The 16397-nt window shown below is 47.9% G+C and overlaps 1 protein-coding gene across 2 annotated transcripts in view; it reads left to right on the top strand.

The window, feature by feature from the left end:
• Nucleotides 1–16397, top strand: part of AUTS2 (activator of transcription and developmental regulator AUTS2) — a gene marked incomplete at both ends in the record, with an annotated part of 791016 nt that overhangs the window by 710483 nt on the left and 64136 nt on the right. For both annotated transcript variants that reach the window (XM_082328605.1, XM_082328604.1), the window contains one exon: nucleotides 9104–9152. In XM_082328605.1, coding sequence (XP_082184731.1) covers nucleotides 9104–9152 — 49 coding nt within the window. The remainder of the gene's footprint in view (nucleotides 1–9103; nucleotides 9153–16397) is intronic.

The following is a 16397-nucleotide window of genomic DNA, read 5'->3' as shown; positions in this document are numbered from 1 at the left end:
TGGTACAGTGCACGGGTTCAGAAAATTGCCCAGCCTCCTCTAGGCGTGCAATCTGAATCTGAATCTGAATTCTCTCAGTGCCAGGAGGCACACAAGGCACCAACATCGTTCTTCCACTTCGATCGGTCCGTGGCTGCGTGCTCTGGAGTCCCAAGGGCCACAGCGCAGTCTTCTGTTGGTTTTTTCCTCAGGACACGACCGATCCAGCTCCATCTCCTCCTCCTCACTTCATTACTGATTTTCTCCATCTCCGAGTTGATGCTCGTCGTTTCTGCAACTTGTTATTTTTTTTCCGGGAGGAGGTAGTTGGCCTCCTGCCCAACCCCCATGACTTGGAGGGCCAGTGGTTTTTCTGTCAGGGTGGCCTTCCCTTAGGCTGCGTTGGTTCGCGGCACCTTCTTCAGTTTTATCCGGTGCACCCTCCAGAGAGGGATCCCCTATCCACCACCCAGGGGACGCGCCTTCCAGCCGTGCAGCCCCAGCCGAAGGCTAGGCGTGCAAAACCGGGGTAAATTCTGTCCTCAGAAGCAGTGGAGACCACTTTTTATGTATGTTTTATAGGTCCAGGCCCATAAGGATAGGGAAGAGAGAGCAGCCCTATTGTTCCCTGAGCCCCACTTTTTATCTTTGTTTCCATTTGAAACCAAAATCATAAAACTGCCTGCAGAGCGGTTGCCTTGCTGTTCCTCTAAATGAGAATTCCAGCTTTTATGCTAATTCAGTTTCAGGTTTCTTTGAACCTGCAGTTTATGGGCCTCTGCTTAAAACTGCAATCTGTTCTGCATAAAAGAAGGGATTACAAAGTGGTTTAGTTTTGCAAATGCTGCAGAAAAATAAAAATAATAAAAAAGTTGCACTGTCATTAATACACTCTCACAAAAGTTTTCTGCTTTGTCAAATAAAAAGCTTCACTTACCCTGAGAACTTACCCAGTGATGTTGTATAGTCCGGTAGTTCTGTTTTCTTCTAAAAGGTGCATTTACTTTTTGCATCACCTCTTCCCCCGCCTTACCGTAGCAGGAAGCACGCGAGCGCGCGGTCTCTGCTGGAAGGGCCGCCGAGAAAGCAGGGCTCTCGTCGGCTGCCGGGAGCCCGCCGGGCGCTCGCCCGCGGGGCCGGTGCAGCGCACGCAGCAGCGCAGAGCCCAGCCTCCTGGCAAAACCCGGCCTCGCCACAGTTTACTTCTGCTGACATCTGTTGCTGCCTTTTTACGGCATAAACCAGCAGTGGTTTTGTCGTCGTTTAGGTCACTCAGGTCCTTTCCTTGAACCTCTTTAAAGCATTAGAGTTTAAGTACTTTCTGGTTGGGACGTTATTCTGTGGCTTGCTGTTCAAAGTCATAAAACTCCGCTGATAGCTCCATAAATTCTCTTCTTGGGGAAAAGAACCTGCATCTCCTGTCCAGAAATGGACAAAATTATGTATGTTTTCAAAGCATTATGGAGGACTTTTATAAGGCATCGTAATCACGCTCCAAACTCAGACACCGCTGTGTCTTCTGGAAAGATTAGCAACTTAATGGAAACATAAATGTTTCCAGTCTTTCACAGAATACCAAAGAATTGGAATACCTAGTTTTCACGTTGCCAGGAAAAAGCTGCAGAACCTTCCAGGTGAGGTGAGGTTTGCCATAAATAATTTAATCCAATATAATCTGCTGTAATTTCAATATTCATTTCCTCCTTGTGCCAGAGATGGGTAATTCTTCTTTGGAATTACTCTAGGACTTGGAAACAAATGTCTGCTTCTCTGCCTGCTGTCTAGGCGGCTTTAGGTCATTTTTTATAAAATGGTTGGATCTGAAAACCTCTTTCAGAGAGTGAAAGATCTTGAAATCGCTTTTGATCCAAGTTCAATGCACTTCATTTGGCTGTTGTTGTGGCAGAAACAAATGTCGACGCTGACAGAGACCACAGACAGATGAAAAAATTCTGGCAAGGTCCCACATAGATAAGAGACAGAAGGTTTCGAAAACCTATCCAGGCATATCCTAAAACACAGGAAAGTATTGCAGGAGAGGGGGAAGCTTGATCCAAAGACCATTGAAATCATTAGGAGGTGGCGGTGGTTTGGGTTTTTTTTTTCCTTTAATTTAATTTGGCTTTGGGTGAATTCCTAAACTCCAAACTTCTCATTCGGAATTATAAAACGCATTTCATGCATGTATAATGTTCTAGTAGGAAAACAGAGGTCCTCTACTTATCTCTAAGGCACGAATAATGAACATAATGAGGCCCACAGCCCTGCCAATAAACCTTACCAGCCCTAGGGAGAGGAGTAGGTAAATGCATTTCTGATTTTGTGTATGCTGAGATTTCAGGTGTGGCATGTGGTTAATGTTTGAAAAATCCAGTACAGACAAGCCTGTAGTTTAATCCAGGCTAAATTTATCAAATTAAAGTCTTGTGAGGAGTCTAGGCTTTAATTAGACCCGTTCTTACCATGCCGAGATGTGGAAAGTCTTGACCAAAGTGCTCATATATGAGCTGCCGCACCTTAATATCGTGCATTTAATTCCTCGTCCAGGTACAGTCTCGCCGTCCGTGCAGTCCCCGACTGCTCCGGTTGTTGTGCAGAGAACAGGCTGCCATTCTGATGCCTTTATTTCTTTATTTTTGGTGGAGACTGAAAACCGCACTCAAGCCATCCATTTCCTTCGCTGAGCTTGTGAAATAGCCGATCGACTGCCATGGCTTTTGGCCGCTCTCCACTGCTCGTTCTAGAAGGCCGATGTGAAGCCATCTCTGTTGGGTTTCTAGAGGAGGAGATGGAAACCACCTCTGACAGCACATGGTGACTCTTTTCAACACATATTTGTTAGGAGGTGCAAAACCCTGTGAAATGTTAACAGCCAACGTCGATGCTCAGATACGTTGTAGAAATCTAGGGATAACCCTGCTAAGGTGGCCAGCTTTGAAGAACTCCTGTTTCCATTGCTATAACCAGGATCTGAAGTTGGCCACGATTTTTTAATTTTCTGATGAAGACAATTTGTCACAGCTTTACCAAAGTATTCTCTCTCCTCATCAGACACGTAGTGAAAGCACTGTCGTGTTTGCAGCCACGGTCTGAATTTGGGGCTGTGGTGGATGTGTTTGTCTCCTGCTTCTCGTTGTCGTTCCTGTCATGCATCTTCCCGTGTAGTTGTCCCAGTGGAGACCATTGCAGTCAGTGCAACTCTACCTCAAATAAGAATTTAGGAAAAGCCACGATGTAGTGCTGTGGAGGTAAACTGCTCTTAAATGGGTCGTACAGCGATGGAATGAGAAATATTTTTATAAAATCCTGTAGTTCTACATCAGTAGTTGGTAGGAAAGTTTTCTTGGGAGCTTTTCCTTAAGTACAGCACTTCTGCTGCTGGTGTGGACAGTGCAGACGCCGCGTTCCCTCCCTCCCCGCTCACGCTGTAGTGCTTGCTGCGGGCAGGGCCTCCGGAGCCGCTGCAGCGGTCGGTGCGCGGCTGCGCCCCGGTCACCGCGTCGCCGCTCGGGGACTGCCCGGAGCCACGCACCCACCTCGGGCCGGGGGGAGGGCAGCTCCTCTTCCTCTCACATCATCCGCGCCCCATCCCTGAGGCGAGCGCGGAGCTGGCCCGGGACGTAAGCGTGTCTTTCCAAGCTCCCCTTGGATTTTGGGTGCGTGACGCTTCTCCTGGCTGAGGTGAGGCCAACCACACACCCATGGCCGCTGCTCCGCCTTTGATTTCTGGCCGGTGTCGGTAGTTCCTGTCTTTTCCTTCGGAGAGTCACCTCCTCCAGGCTGAGCTCTGCCGCAGGGCTCGAGGCGAGTAGGGTTCGTCAGCCCGATTTCTGAGGATTAGCTCAAATGCAAGTGGAGCCCGCTGGAGTTTAATTCCATTAGCCCTCCTAGCCCAGTATCGATTTGAAACCAATTTCAGGATTTGAAATCTTGAAAACGCTCCCTGGGCAAGGCCCTGCAAGCCCATAAGACCTATCTTAGCACCCCTCCATTTCCCAGGAAGCATCTCGCTGTGTGGGGATACCGTGCCAAGGAGCGTAACTGCCTCCCATCTTCACAGCCGCTTGGTTTGTAGGAGGCATCATTTGGCTCCCAGTGCCGTGCTTCAGTGAATAATCATTTATATAATAATGTATCTGTGCATTTATTGTCTGTGGTGGCTATTACTAATGGTGTGCGGCGCTTAAGAAGAACCTACAGTGACTAAGAAACCCACTGCCCGTTGGCAATAACGTGGTGCTGGGAGTAGAGTCAAGCGAGCCTCCACAGGCTTGGCAGCCCCGGCCCCACCAGCACAGCGGCCCAGACCCCTGTGTCCCCCGAGGTGCAACAGCTTTGTGCACAGCTGGAGGCCTCCACGCGCGCCACCCTGTCTGAAGTTGGGGACTTTTTTTTTTTTTCCCCATTAAAAAAAAAAATTAATTTCTGTTAAATTGCTGAATGCAGAATGCTATCGGCGGTGGCGTTTCCTCCCGCGGAGCTTTCGCGGCTGACGCTGGCGTGCGGCGCTCTGCGGGCGGGGGTCGGTCCGGCTCCGCCAACGGGGGGGGTGGGTGGGGGTGTGTGTCCGTGTCCGTGTCCCGACCCGCGGAGCGGCCCCGCCGCCGCGGGCGGAGGCTCCGCGCACCCCGCGCAGGGCACCGCGGCCCGGCCGCGCAGAATCCGCCCCCGCGGCTGCCCCCTCCCCGCGGGGCCGCCGGCGGAGCCCCGGCGCGGGGCGGGGCGGGCGGGCAGGGGGAGGAGCCGGCGGCGGCGGCCGGGAGGGAAGCGGCTCTCGGAGCGGCGCGCAGTGCGGAGCGGAGCGCCCGGGCGGCGGCGAGGGGTCCGGCCGGCAGCCCGCAGCCGGGCCGGGCGGAGCAGCGCGGAGCGGAGCGGAGCGGCCGCCCCCCGGGGATTACAGGCTTGCGGAGGTTGTTTCGTCGGGGCCGGAGGAGCGGGGGCCGGGCCGCTGCCGCTCCCCGATGGAATTCACCTGAGCGCGGCCGCGGCGAGCCCTGGACGGCGGGAGGGACGGTGCCCCGGCGGGAGCCCGCTTTGTCTCGGGAGAAGACGGGCATGACTTTTTAAAAAAACAAAAACAAAAACAAAAAAATCACCCCCGAAAACAGCCAAAAAGCAGAAGAAAAAAAAAACAAACGCAAAGCCGCCCGGAGGAAGGGCCGCGCTGCCGGCCGCAGCTGCGCCCCGCCGGCGCTGGACCCGCGGAGGGAGGTGCGTGGCCGCAGGGGCTGCGCCGCCCCGGGACCCGGAGTTGCCGCCGCCGGGCCGCTGCCCCGGCTCGCCGCTGCCGCCGCACATGGTTTTCTTTGTCCTGCTGCTGCTTTATTAGCTCTCCGCGGCCGCCGCGCTCCCCACGCCCGCTCGCACACACGCACACCCCTCTCTTTCTCTCTCCTCCCAGGGAACCATCTTGCGGGGAGAGGGGGGGGGGCTCGGCCGCCCGGGAAGGATGTCCGCCGGGCGGCCTGCGCGCCCGGCCCTCGGAGTTGGCCCCCGGAGGATTAGTTGGGGTTTGGCTGCGGGACTTTGAGAGCCGCGCTGGATCGGAGTTTCCCGGCGCCGCCGCCGCGCACACGCACGCACCTCCCGCACCGCCATGAGCCCCGGGCCGGCAGCCGCGCTTGCCCCCCTGCGAGCAGGTAAAGCCGCTTCGCCCCGCGGGGCCGGGCAGCGGGGCGGGGGCGCGGGGTCCGGCTGGGCTCGGCTCGGGGCCCCCCCGGCGGCGGGGGGCGGCGGCGGGCGGGCGCCGCGGCCGCCCCCGCCCGGCCCCGCGGGGTGAAGTCGGGCCGCCGAGCGCGGGGGGAGCGGGGCTCCGCGGGGCTCCGCGGGGCGCGGGCAGGTGCGCGGCGCCGGGGCCGCGGCCGTGCCAGGAATGAGTCGAGCCGCGCTGTCCGGACAGGAGAGATTTCAGTCGTACATCCACTTGAATGACAGCGCATTCCTTGACGGGGGAAAATACGCCTTAGGACGGGGTGTTTTCTTTTTTTTTTTTTTTTGTTTTTTTTTTAGCCCGGGGATTGCTGACTTGTTTCATTTCATGTTGAAAAGGATTAAGCTGCGCTTGGTAACAAGGGGATTTATAAGGGGAAACGGCCAAAGTGCAAGGAAGGGAACTGTTGGTAGTCGGCTCCAGCTCTGGTGTTGCCGCCGTCCCTGCAGGAGCCAGGGCAGGGCGACTTCTTCGAGCAGGGGGCTACCAGGACATAGAGCGCCCTGGATGGCAGCGGGCGGGGGCCCTGTGGCTTCCCAAAGCGTAACGCTGCCAGCAGGCAGTGGCTTTCCATCAGCTGCTCAAGTAAGACCTGGAAACGATCAGGATAAAGGGGAACGAAGACGCAGTTTTCCTCGCCTGCTGTAAAGGGGAGCCAGGCTCCTCTCCGTTGCTTCGACACCGAGGTTTGACCACATTGCCTTAAAGCACCCGGCAGGGAAATAAAGGCACTTTGTTGTCTGCGCAGATTCCTGTCAATACAGAGGAGATTTTAGGTCAGCGCTGCAAAGGCATCGTGTTTGTCCTTCTGCGCGTTAGGGCCGAGTTGTTGGGGGGTTTTGAAATTCGTTTTGGCTTTTTGTTCCTTTCGTGTTGTTGCACGATGTGACTGCCTAACTACAACAAATAATAGTTGCGTGGAAATAGATGCAGTATCGCATCTGCTGGCGGAGATTGTAGTCACTGCTGTTTCAGTTATACATTACTCTAATCGCTGTTCTATATTTAAACGCAAATTTTAAAGTAGTGAAACGGGCAGCCCAAGTTCCATCTCATGGTTCAAGCTGGTGAAATGGCTCTGGGTTATTTTTATGGTAACCCAGGCAATGGGGTTTTTTCAAGTTGCTGTTCCGTTCAGTAGCGTGTGGTCAGTAATGCAAAATGCGATTCACTCTCAGACAAGCTTTGTCTTTGTAAAATTATTCCTTTTTTATCTGCATATTGTACGGATAATCGTCTCGCAGTTTGCTCAGGAGTGATTCTCGGGCAGGGTGTATTGTGCACCACGCTATGTCCAAGAAGTGCCACTTCCAGATGTCACAGCAGTGTTTCTGACTGGTTTGTGCAATAGCACAGAAGAAGATTGCACCCGAAAAACCATAGCTTAAAACCAATCTGTTGGTTTACGCTTGGCATTACAACAAACTTCTTAAAAAAACGGTTTCTTCTTTCTAGTGTTTGGAAAAATGAAGCGAATAGGAAGCTTACACCTTCCCAATGGGGTTTTGTTTTGAAGCAGTAAAATAAAGTAATAGCTGAAACTGTAAGAAGTTAGTTTGGTTTTTAATATTGGATTTTCTTTCTAAAAAGAAAGAATGGTTCGGAGAGTCTTGACTGCTGAGAGAAGCTGCATTTAAAAGGACAACAACAGATGAAATTCCCTGGAAAAGGTTCTTGTTTCCAATCAGAGTAGGCTGATTGGCAAGGTTAGGAAAGCATTGAGCATCTCTTAATTTGTTGGACTGCTCTTTAAAGCACATGGCCTTCTTGATCTCCTCAATTTGCGTGTTATTCGCATATTTTCATTAATTTAGAGAAAGTCGTCACTAAATAATAAATCCATCATTGGGTAATAAATCCAGTGTTTACAAGGTATTTAATCGAGAAGAAATACACCAGCTCAGCTTTTAAAGAAGCCAGCAGTAATCTAGTAAAATCTGTCTAGAGGTCTGAAAAAGAATAAAGCTATTTTTAATAATTAATCATAGAAATCTTGTATGTTATTAACTTGAGGGCAAACATTTCAGTGTATTACTACACTGTGATTCGCAGTCTGAACTGTATCTACTTATTTAGCGGTAATTTCACACCTAAGTTTTCAGTGCAGTCACGATACCTAATATATGTTGCTTGTCTGATGGTTTTTGTGTGGCTTTGAATTGAGAAATTCCTTCCCTTTAACAAAAAAACCACAGCTTGCTTTCCAAATAGACAGTGTTTTTAATTATTTTTCTTGAATCCAGTGAGAAAACAGTTTCTAGAAGACTAAAATCTTTCTCAAGCGTTGCATTTTCCCCGTTTGCAATATTTCGTTACTGAGCACATTCCTTCCGATGTATTTTCGAAAAGCAGACTATCTCAGCGGGGTTGGATCCAAGATACAGTTCAAAATTGAACAGCTCGCTCTGTTTTGTGAACGTGTAGGTGGTGTAAGCTTAAGCTTTAGGTGTATGTATATGTGTTAGGCATGCGTGTGTGCGGAAACACAGCTGTACGCAGATGCGTGAACTTAATGCTTTCTGCTTTGGGGCTCGGGATGTTTGTGAAATGAACGTTTGCAGTGGTACCTTCCCCCCTCTGGTTTCTTGCCATTGTAGTTTCTGAAAGGGGGAGCTCAGCATTTTTGTGTCAAACTTCAGTGAGGCTTTTTAATAAGAGGTAGAAAGATTAACCGGCGTACTTGCGTACAAACAGCAGTAGTAGATAAGGTACTAACAGAATATTAGGAGGAAGAACCTCCGACGGATAAAGATGGCTTGATGAAGAACAAAACAGGTTATTAGTTGTTACAGAGCGTGGTGTCACGAACCAGTTGTTCTGACGAAGGCAAGTCTTATGTGGAAATACATATTGGTACTAAATAGTAGCATGCTCTTTCTTTTTCAAAGACTCTGTAACAGCAATTTATAAAATTACTAGCCTGAGTTATGAGCACTGCTTTAAAGATGGTGAAAATCCAATGGTTGACACAGTAGGGGTCTCCAAAAATACTTCAAAAATTAATTAAGAAATCCGCAGTTCTGCGAATTCCCGAACCTGGGCTGTCTGATTCAAAACCATGACTCTTCTCCATTGCAAAATCAATGTCAGAATGTATTGGATAATTGCAGTACAAAAATATAGTTTCTGTGCAGCTAATATGTTGAATAAAAAAATCATTTCTTTCTTTATTAAATAGAATCTTTCCAAATAAATATCTGCACTGCAGGGCGGTGAAGCACAGCCAAACAGCACCACCTTATGGACAGTTTTTTCCGAGGGTGCAGCTGCCATTAGCTCTCTTGGTTTTGTCACCTGATTTGTTTCTCTAAAATATACATTCATATGTGTGTGTGTATAAATACACCGCCATGCCTTTTGAAATCTATCACCTGTAGAAAATGTAACATTTTTTTTTTTTTATTGGTCTTTCAGGCATCTGATGCCAGCTCTGAGAAACTGTTCAACGCTGTTACAAATAAAGGTAAGACTGCAATTCACATCACAAACATATTTTTTTCCCCCACACGTTTCTTTTCATGGCAATTTCAATGGGAGATGAAATGTAACGTGTCTCGCAGAAATGTCGCAATCAGCTTGTTAGTGCTTTTTATGTTTCTCTTGGTTTCAGACATGTTCTGTATGCTTGGTAATTGCTTTGCTTAAGCAATATAAAATAAAGGCTTTAAATAATGCATTGCCTGCCAGGTCAGAATTAATTTAAATAACAATATTAGGGAATAGTTTATTTTACAAATGGCTTTAATTTAAGCTCATTTAAATAACTGTAAGAGTTTTCAAAATGTTTTAACTTGATTGTTACTCATCAGCTACATGATAGACGTGGAATTATGAATAGCCAATTTGCACTGCTGACAGTAATAACCAGCCAACGTTTAGTATTCACAGGATAATAGTCATAAACCATGGCTTACTGTGCTGTGTGCTTTCTGTAGAGTTAATAAATGATATAGAGGGCCACATTTAAATATTCAGTATCCCATTAATTTCTTCCAAACAGCAATCCAAAGAGAGAGTGGCTAATGATATAACAGTACATTAAGGGAAAACTTACCCTAAATCAGTGCCAGTGAGCTTCTGTGCAGAGCTTGTCCTGAAGCGGCATTATTAGAAAGACTGTAGGCTTTGGGGATTTTTTATTTTTAATTTTTATTTTTGGTTTGGTTTGCGTTTTGCGAGGAGGGTCGAGGGAGCAGCTCCAGGCGTGAGTTGCGCCAGTGAGCATAATTCAAAGCCTTTTAAACGCGTCCAATTTTCACCCCACTGTCCTACTTCTTAATGGCAGTGCACGATAACTGCTTAGTAAAAGGGTGTGCTTTTAGCTGCAAACCTACGGTATTTCAGCTTACTGTTTTTTAGGAACATTTGACTCAGTTTGCATTAGAAAAGACAGATTTGATTCATTTGGAATTTAGCTCTTTTTTTGTTGACCTGGTGTGGATTTGCTCAGTATTTGCCCTGTGTGCTTCTCAAGGAGTTTGGGGTGGTTGTTCCAGCGGGTCGTTCCGGTGTTATGCTGCGTCCTTTAACTCCGTGAAGCTGTAGCGGTTGAACTGGGCACAGCGTGTGACCCCGTTATGTTTGGGATTCCCGTGCCATTGCTTCTGAAGTCTTTTGCTGCATATTGAATTATACCTATATTTAATTGCGTTACGGATCCATATTCCTGTTTTTCATGTATTAGCATCCTTTGGAAGTACAGCCGGGATGGATTGTTTCAGTGGTCTAACTAGGTTATCTCACTTGGCAAGCTTATGTGTCCTTTCCGATTAATTGGATTTACAGGTTGCCCCTGGGCCCCTCCGTAGGCGGAGAATAGGTGGCACAGACAAGTAGAAAGGACGAGTTGTGTGTTTGGAGTGACCGGAGCCCCCACGCTCCATGTGACTGCACCTTTCTTTTGCTAATTCACTGTAAAAAGCGTTGGCATTTGAGCAGCCCTTTCTTGGGGCTGGGCCAGGGCCGGAGAAGCCGGGGGTGAATCCGCATTCCTGGCGGAGGCCTGTAACCAGGCTGAGGGGCTCTCCTCCGCGGGAGGTGATTGATGAAGAGTAGGCCCCTCTTCCTCTTCCTTTCGTTTTCTTCTTTTTTTTTTTTTTTTTTTTGAATCAAACACATTTCCCACATTCTTATTTTTGTTTACTTACCGAGCTTGATTCGTGGCATCTATGTGGTGGTGAATACCCATGCTTGACAGGGAGCCTTTTCTTCTGAGGTACTTTTCTTTGGTGATTTAGTTCCCTTGAAAGGATTAGGGTTTCTTTGTGTAGCCTAAAATCAACATGGGCTTTTCGAAGCTTTGCTTGGGAAACCGTACACAAATAAGCTTTTTAGTTGATGGTGGATGATTCCTTTGCCCCTTATTTCCATCAAAATGGCGTCTTTCTTTTCTCCTCCTGAGTTTCCCCTTAAAGCCATATGCTAATTCCTGTTGGTAACATGAATGACAAGGGAAGAATCAATGCAAATCCAGGTGCGGCCAAACTAGGCTGACTGGTATTTTCTTTTTTTTTTTTTTTTTTTTCTTTCCACGGGGAGAAAGAGATTAAGGGGAAAGAGGGCGGAAAAAGCATAAGGGACAGTTTTGTTAAAGGGATTAGCATTCAAACTGCTAAATATCAGGAAAAGAGCCTCAAAAAAGATCCCCTGTTTGCAGATAACGTCAATAATTGCTTGCAGCCAGGTGCAGGGCTCTCCCTGCGGCCGGCGGTGGTTGGGAGGCTGTTGCTTTCTCCGAGTGTCTGCCCTGGGGACGGCTGACGACTGCCCGGGCGCTGTCAGTTTGATATATTCCAAGTTCAAGTTCTCTCTCTGCAATTCAGTCTGTTTGCTTCCAAGCCAGTTCTTCCCCCCTGTGTTGTCCATGGCTGCTTTTGCCAAAAGCAATAAAAGTCACTCGTAAGAAAGGTCAGATTTGCATTGGGTAAATCATGATGAAACCTTCAAAGCTCCTGGCTGATGGAGCAGGCTGGGCGGGCTCGGCAGGCTGACAAGTGCACATCCCTCTGTGTCCGCAGCCATTCCTCTCACAGGTCCCACAGCTACCCACGTCTCACACGGACTTTTTTGTTTCTTGCCGCTTTTATTTTGCAGAATTTTTTATAGCTGACCTAGCAGAAATTACAGAAGTAATGTCTTTACCAAGCAGGTAGAGATCCTGAAGCGTTTTAGGTCTTGCGTGTGCATTTCGTTCCTTTTCTGTCATTTAGTTGTGGACTTCAAGGCCAAAGATGAAATCAAGCTCAAGGTGTGATGGATTAGTATGGATGGGATGTGTAATGTGGAACAGTCCCTTCCTCAGAAATACTAATAATTAAAAAGTCTAGAGAAAAGTGAAATCCCACCTAAAGCTCTCTTGAAGAGGTGGTAAAACCCCTTCAGGAGAAGTCTCTCAGCTTCCATTCAGGAGTTAGATGCCCTTAGAGCTGAATGGGAAGGTGCATCCCTACATCTAGAAGGGTCCTGTGAGTTTTGGGGGGTGGCATGTGGATGTTGGGGCCCCTCAGGGCCGGGACATGTGTCGTAGCCGAGCGATGCCGTGTTGGAGAGGGTCGTGGGGTTCCCACATCAGCTCTGTGCTGCCACCGCTCCCGGAGGTCCCCAGGCCTGTGCCGCGTCTGCAGCAGGGCTGGGAATTTGGGAGGGACGTGGCTTGGTCCCCAGAGCAGGAATCGCTGTAGCTGCCACTGAAATGAGTTGTCCCTGGTCGTGGATGAGAGCCCTGTGCTCCATCGCTTGGGCAGGAACACTTTACCTTGTAACGCTTAAAATTGTCTAGGGAAATGATTCCCATGGGAATCCAGGTAGCTGTATTGGGAGGTAAGCACCCAAGGGTCTGGGCCCTTAGTAATGCTTCAAAATCGAGCTTTTAACATCTGAGATGGACAAGGGATGGAAGAGGAGTGCATCGCCCGCCTGCAGCTCCCGGTCAGTCCCCTCCCTCCCTGCAGGCTGGGCCTTCCAGTTTGGGATTGCTGCTTATAGTCTTTGAACGAACATAACTTTTCCTTACCCTCTGAGAGCGTCAACCTTAGCACCATTAATCCTGGCCAAAGTACGGGTTTTGTTCATGAATTTTTGTAACATGACTTTCCAGTGTAATTAAATTCCATTATCTCTTCATAATTTAAATAGACACATCTGAAGCTGTAGAGCAGGCAGCTCCTACTACTACTGTGTATTTCATTTATGTTAACTCCCTCCTACGTACCCTTGGAATACAGCTTTTCCTGGAGGGAGAAATGAGTCCCAAAGTGATGAAGTTTTCATTTGTGCTGTATATTGAAGTTTGCCTTTGATCAGAAACACAATTGGGCTGTTACAGCTTTTTATGTTCAAATTGTTTACAGGATATTCATGTAAACTTTATGAATCCTTCTGCTTCCTGGCACCACCAGCTGTCAGGGAAATATTTACACTCTCAGCTGGAGGTAGATCAAGGCGTCTGGGTTCCTAGTCTTCACTGGTGGCTGAACTACCGGTCAGATCAAGCCCAGGCTTTTTAGGTGGTTGTGCAGCAATATCCTTCCCTAGAAAAACAGGCGTGTTGTTGTTTCTCCCCTCGTCTGTCTGTGGTGAATCATTTCTTGAGGATCCTCTACAACATCTGTTTCTGTAAACAAGTAGGGAGCTAAAGTTGGCAAATACTTCACTGCTGATCCCATTCACAGGAGATCCTTGGCTGTGGAGAAGCGCTCTCTAAGTAAACCATCCCCACAGCATCTCATGTTGAGTATAAGTGGATCCGCTACTATAGAGATAGCATGCGTGCAGTATTAACATGACCAGTATGCCAGAGAACTGGCTGCTGCTGCCTCCCTCCTTTCCAGGGGTCTGTAGGAATCTATAAAACATCCTCACTCACTTGGTCTCTCTTCTCCGTTGCTTTTGATTTTTTGGGGGGCTGCTGTCTGTATATGTTGGCCCTCTTCTCACTGAAATGCTTCTTCCTAGCTTGCTGTTAGGGCTCTGGAGCAATGCCGGCGCTGCAGGAAGCCCCCCCATCGGCCAGCAAACCTTGGGGACTGCTGAATTGTAGGAGCAGTTCTGCAGGTTTCTTTTTTTGTGGCTGTTACGATGGCTCACCCTCCCAAAGTGATACCCTGACGATGGTGTCTCCATGCCTTTCCTGTGGAGACTTCCCTGGTGGCTTTGGATCCCTTGGTTTGCCTGTGTTTGGTGGGTTTCAAGTGGCTTTTCAATATTTTCCATGTGAAAGTTCAGTGTCTCATTAGCAAGGGACTGAGCACTGGAAAAAGCCTCCGGTTTTGAGGGCCTCAGGTTTCTTGTACCTGTGATTTAGATTAGAAGAAGCGGTGTATCACTTCACTCTCACTTCAAGTCAGGCAGACAAAAAAGTCAATATATGTCTTGAGATGGTCCTTTGTTCTGGTACACAAAAGAGCAAGGCAGTTATTTCCGTGCCGTGAAGGCTTTATCTGAGCAAGGAATTTGTTCCATAACATCCCCTTACGGCTGCATCTCCCGAGCACAAACCACTCCTCTCCATCCACACGCTTTCCATGCCCCCTCCTTCTTTACGTGCCGTTGGTTTTTTGGCTGGGACATGGCAGTCAAGCGGGGTTGCCAGTGCTGGGAGATACCATAGCTGTTCTGTAGCTGCAGGAAAAGGTCGCTGGCTGATGCGATGTACCCAGTGTGCCCAGAGGGACAGGTGAAAGTCAAAGGTAGCCTCTTCCAAAACCTTTCAGATTCTTAAATCCTAAAACTTACGATCCTACAAAACAGGAGTCTTCCAAGGCTTAACTGATAATTTTTAAGTTAGTAATTAAAAAAGAAATAAAAGGCAAACCAGCCAGCATGGTACAAGCACCTGCAGGCACTGGCTTTTCTTGACCAAAATAGCAGAGGGAGAGAGCTGAAGGCGTTGTTCTGGGCATCCTTGCCCATTTGGACTGGTAACAAGTACCCTTTGGTGTCAGTTGGTGATCGTATTCCCCTGCGTTCATTTAAGGCTGTTGATTTTAGCAAAGTCAAACTATTCCAATCTCAGTGAGCAAAATGGCAATATTTACTAATACATAATTGTATCTATTCTGGAGAGAGTGTTTGCTTTATAGGTTAAACTATATTTGAGTTTCTCAAAAAAGACTTATCAGCATTGGGCTGTAAAATAACGGATCGCGATAATCAGGTCAAAATAAGGTGGAAAAATTCTTGGGATAAGAGTGTTTTGGTCACAAAGATCCTGGCTTGACCTGCCCGTAGTTAGTGGAGTCCATGCTGGAGGCTGGCGTGAGATTTCCTAAATGGAGCATCCTGCAGACCTCCCATATCTGGCCTGCTGTTAGTCTCTCCCTTGTAATAAAATGTTGTTTTCTCTGAAAATGTATGTTTATTTAACTAGGTCTCTTTTTGCTTCACAATCTGGATTCCATTCAGTCAGTTACCACTCCAATTAACTAACAATTATTTAACATTAACAGTAATTACAGACGCCAGTTAAGCGCCTACAGATGTCAACTGTTAGCTTTGTACCTAATCACTCAATGAAATGGAGAAAGTTCAACAAACATCAATTAGCCAAGCAATTAGTATGAGGTAGGAAAGAGCATGTTATCGTGTGTGAGCTGATTCAATTTATTTTATTTTGTCAGTAAAACACACACACACAGACAAGCAGCAATAAGTTGCTGAGATTAGATAAAGCTGTATTGTTTTGCTGTTTATACAAGATTTTTCCCCTCCTCTTCTTTCCCTTACATAACTTAAATGTGCTTTGCCAGGCATTTGTTATCTTATCAAATACATTTCATTTCACTGGAAAAGCACAGCAATGTCATTTTCAGCGGAGAGGCGACGACCATTTACATCGGGTTTACACCAGCAGAACTGTCACCTTAGCAAAGCTACTCCCACGAGTAGGTTTAACCCACGAGTACATTTAACCCACGAGTTAAACCAAGGACCACATAAACACCAACGCGCTTACGCAATGGATACGCGGTTTTAGATAACACTGAACAGCATGAATTGGTTCCTTCATCTGATTGATCCTTGTATTTAATGTTGATACTGGGTTGCCTTGGGCTCCACGACACCTGGCTTAGGCTGTAAGAGGACAAAAGGGTGCGTCACGTCAGCAGGGCCTCAGCTGTCCCGGCTCAAGGGTGGGAACAACCTGCACGGGGTGTTCCCGGTGCGTGCCGCTGTCTGAAGAGCACTGCGTACCTGCGGCCGTCGTGGGGAGCAACTCCTGCTGACCTCCAGCAGCACCACGTAACTATATATTGTGTGCTTGTGTGGCTCAAAAAAAAGAAGGAAAAAGAGTAGGAATGGGCCATAAATTAACTTTACCTTCAGAAAGAAATGGTTTATGTCTAACCACCATCCAAGGTGTATTGCAAGCCTCTCTTTTAAGATCTTTTGAAGACTGGAGACCTGTGCAGAAAGTGCTCGGTATGCAGTGTACCACATACGCAGGGGTGCCCGGGCTTCCCAAGTACCCAGCTGTGCCACTAACCCACCGGTTCACCTCCGTAGTCCCTTTTTCTATAGGATCTAATGTCTTCTCACTTGGCACAATTTAACACTCCTTGCTCAGGCTGTCTTACATCCAGTTAATTTAAAAAAAAACGCACTCCAAAGTATCTCACATCCTACAGTGATCAGTCTTGACGCTCTGGATGTCAGTAGGAGTTTCACAGGGACATCTATATGAATTGTGCCTTTTTTCTTTCTTTCTATA

The sequence above is a fragment of the Platalea leucorodia genome, assembly GCF_965183815.1.
Source record: "Platalea leucorodia genome assembly, chromosome: 16".
Taxonomy (NCBI): domain Eukaryota; kingdom Metazoa; phylum Chordata; class Aves; order Pelecaniformes; family Threskiornithidae; genus Platalea; species Platalea leucorodia.
Note: the sequence above shows the minus strand (reverse complement) of the source record. Positions and strands in the feature narration are given on the sequence as shown.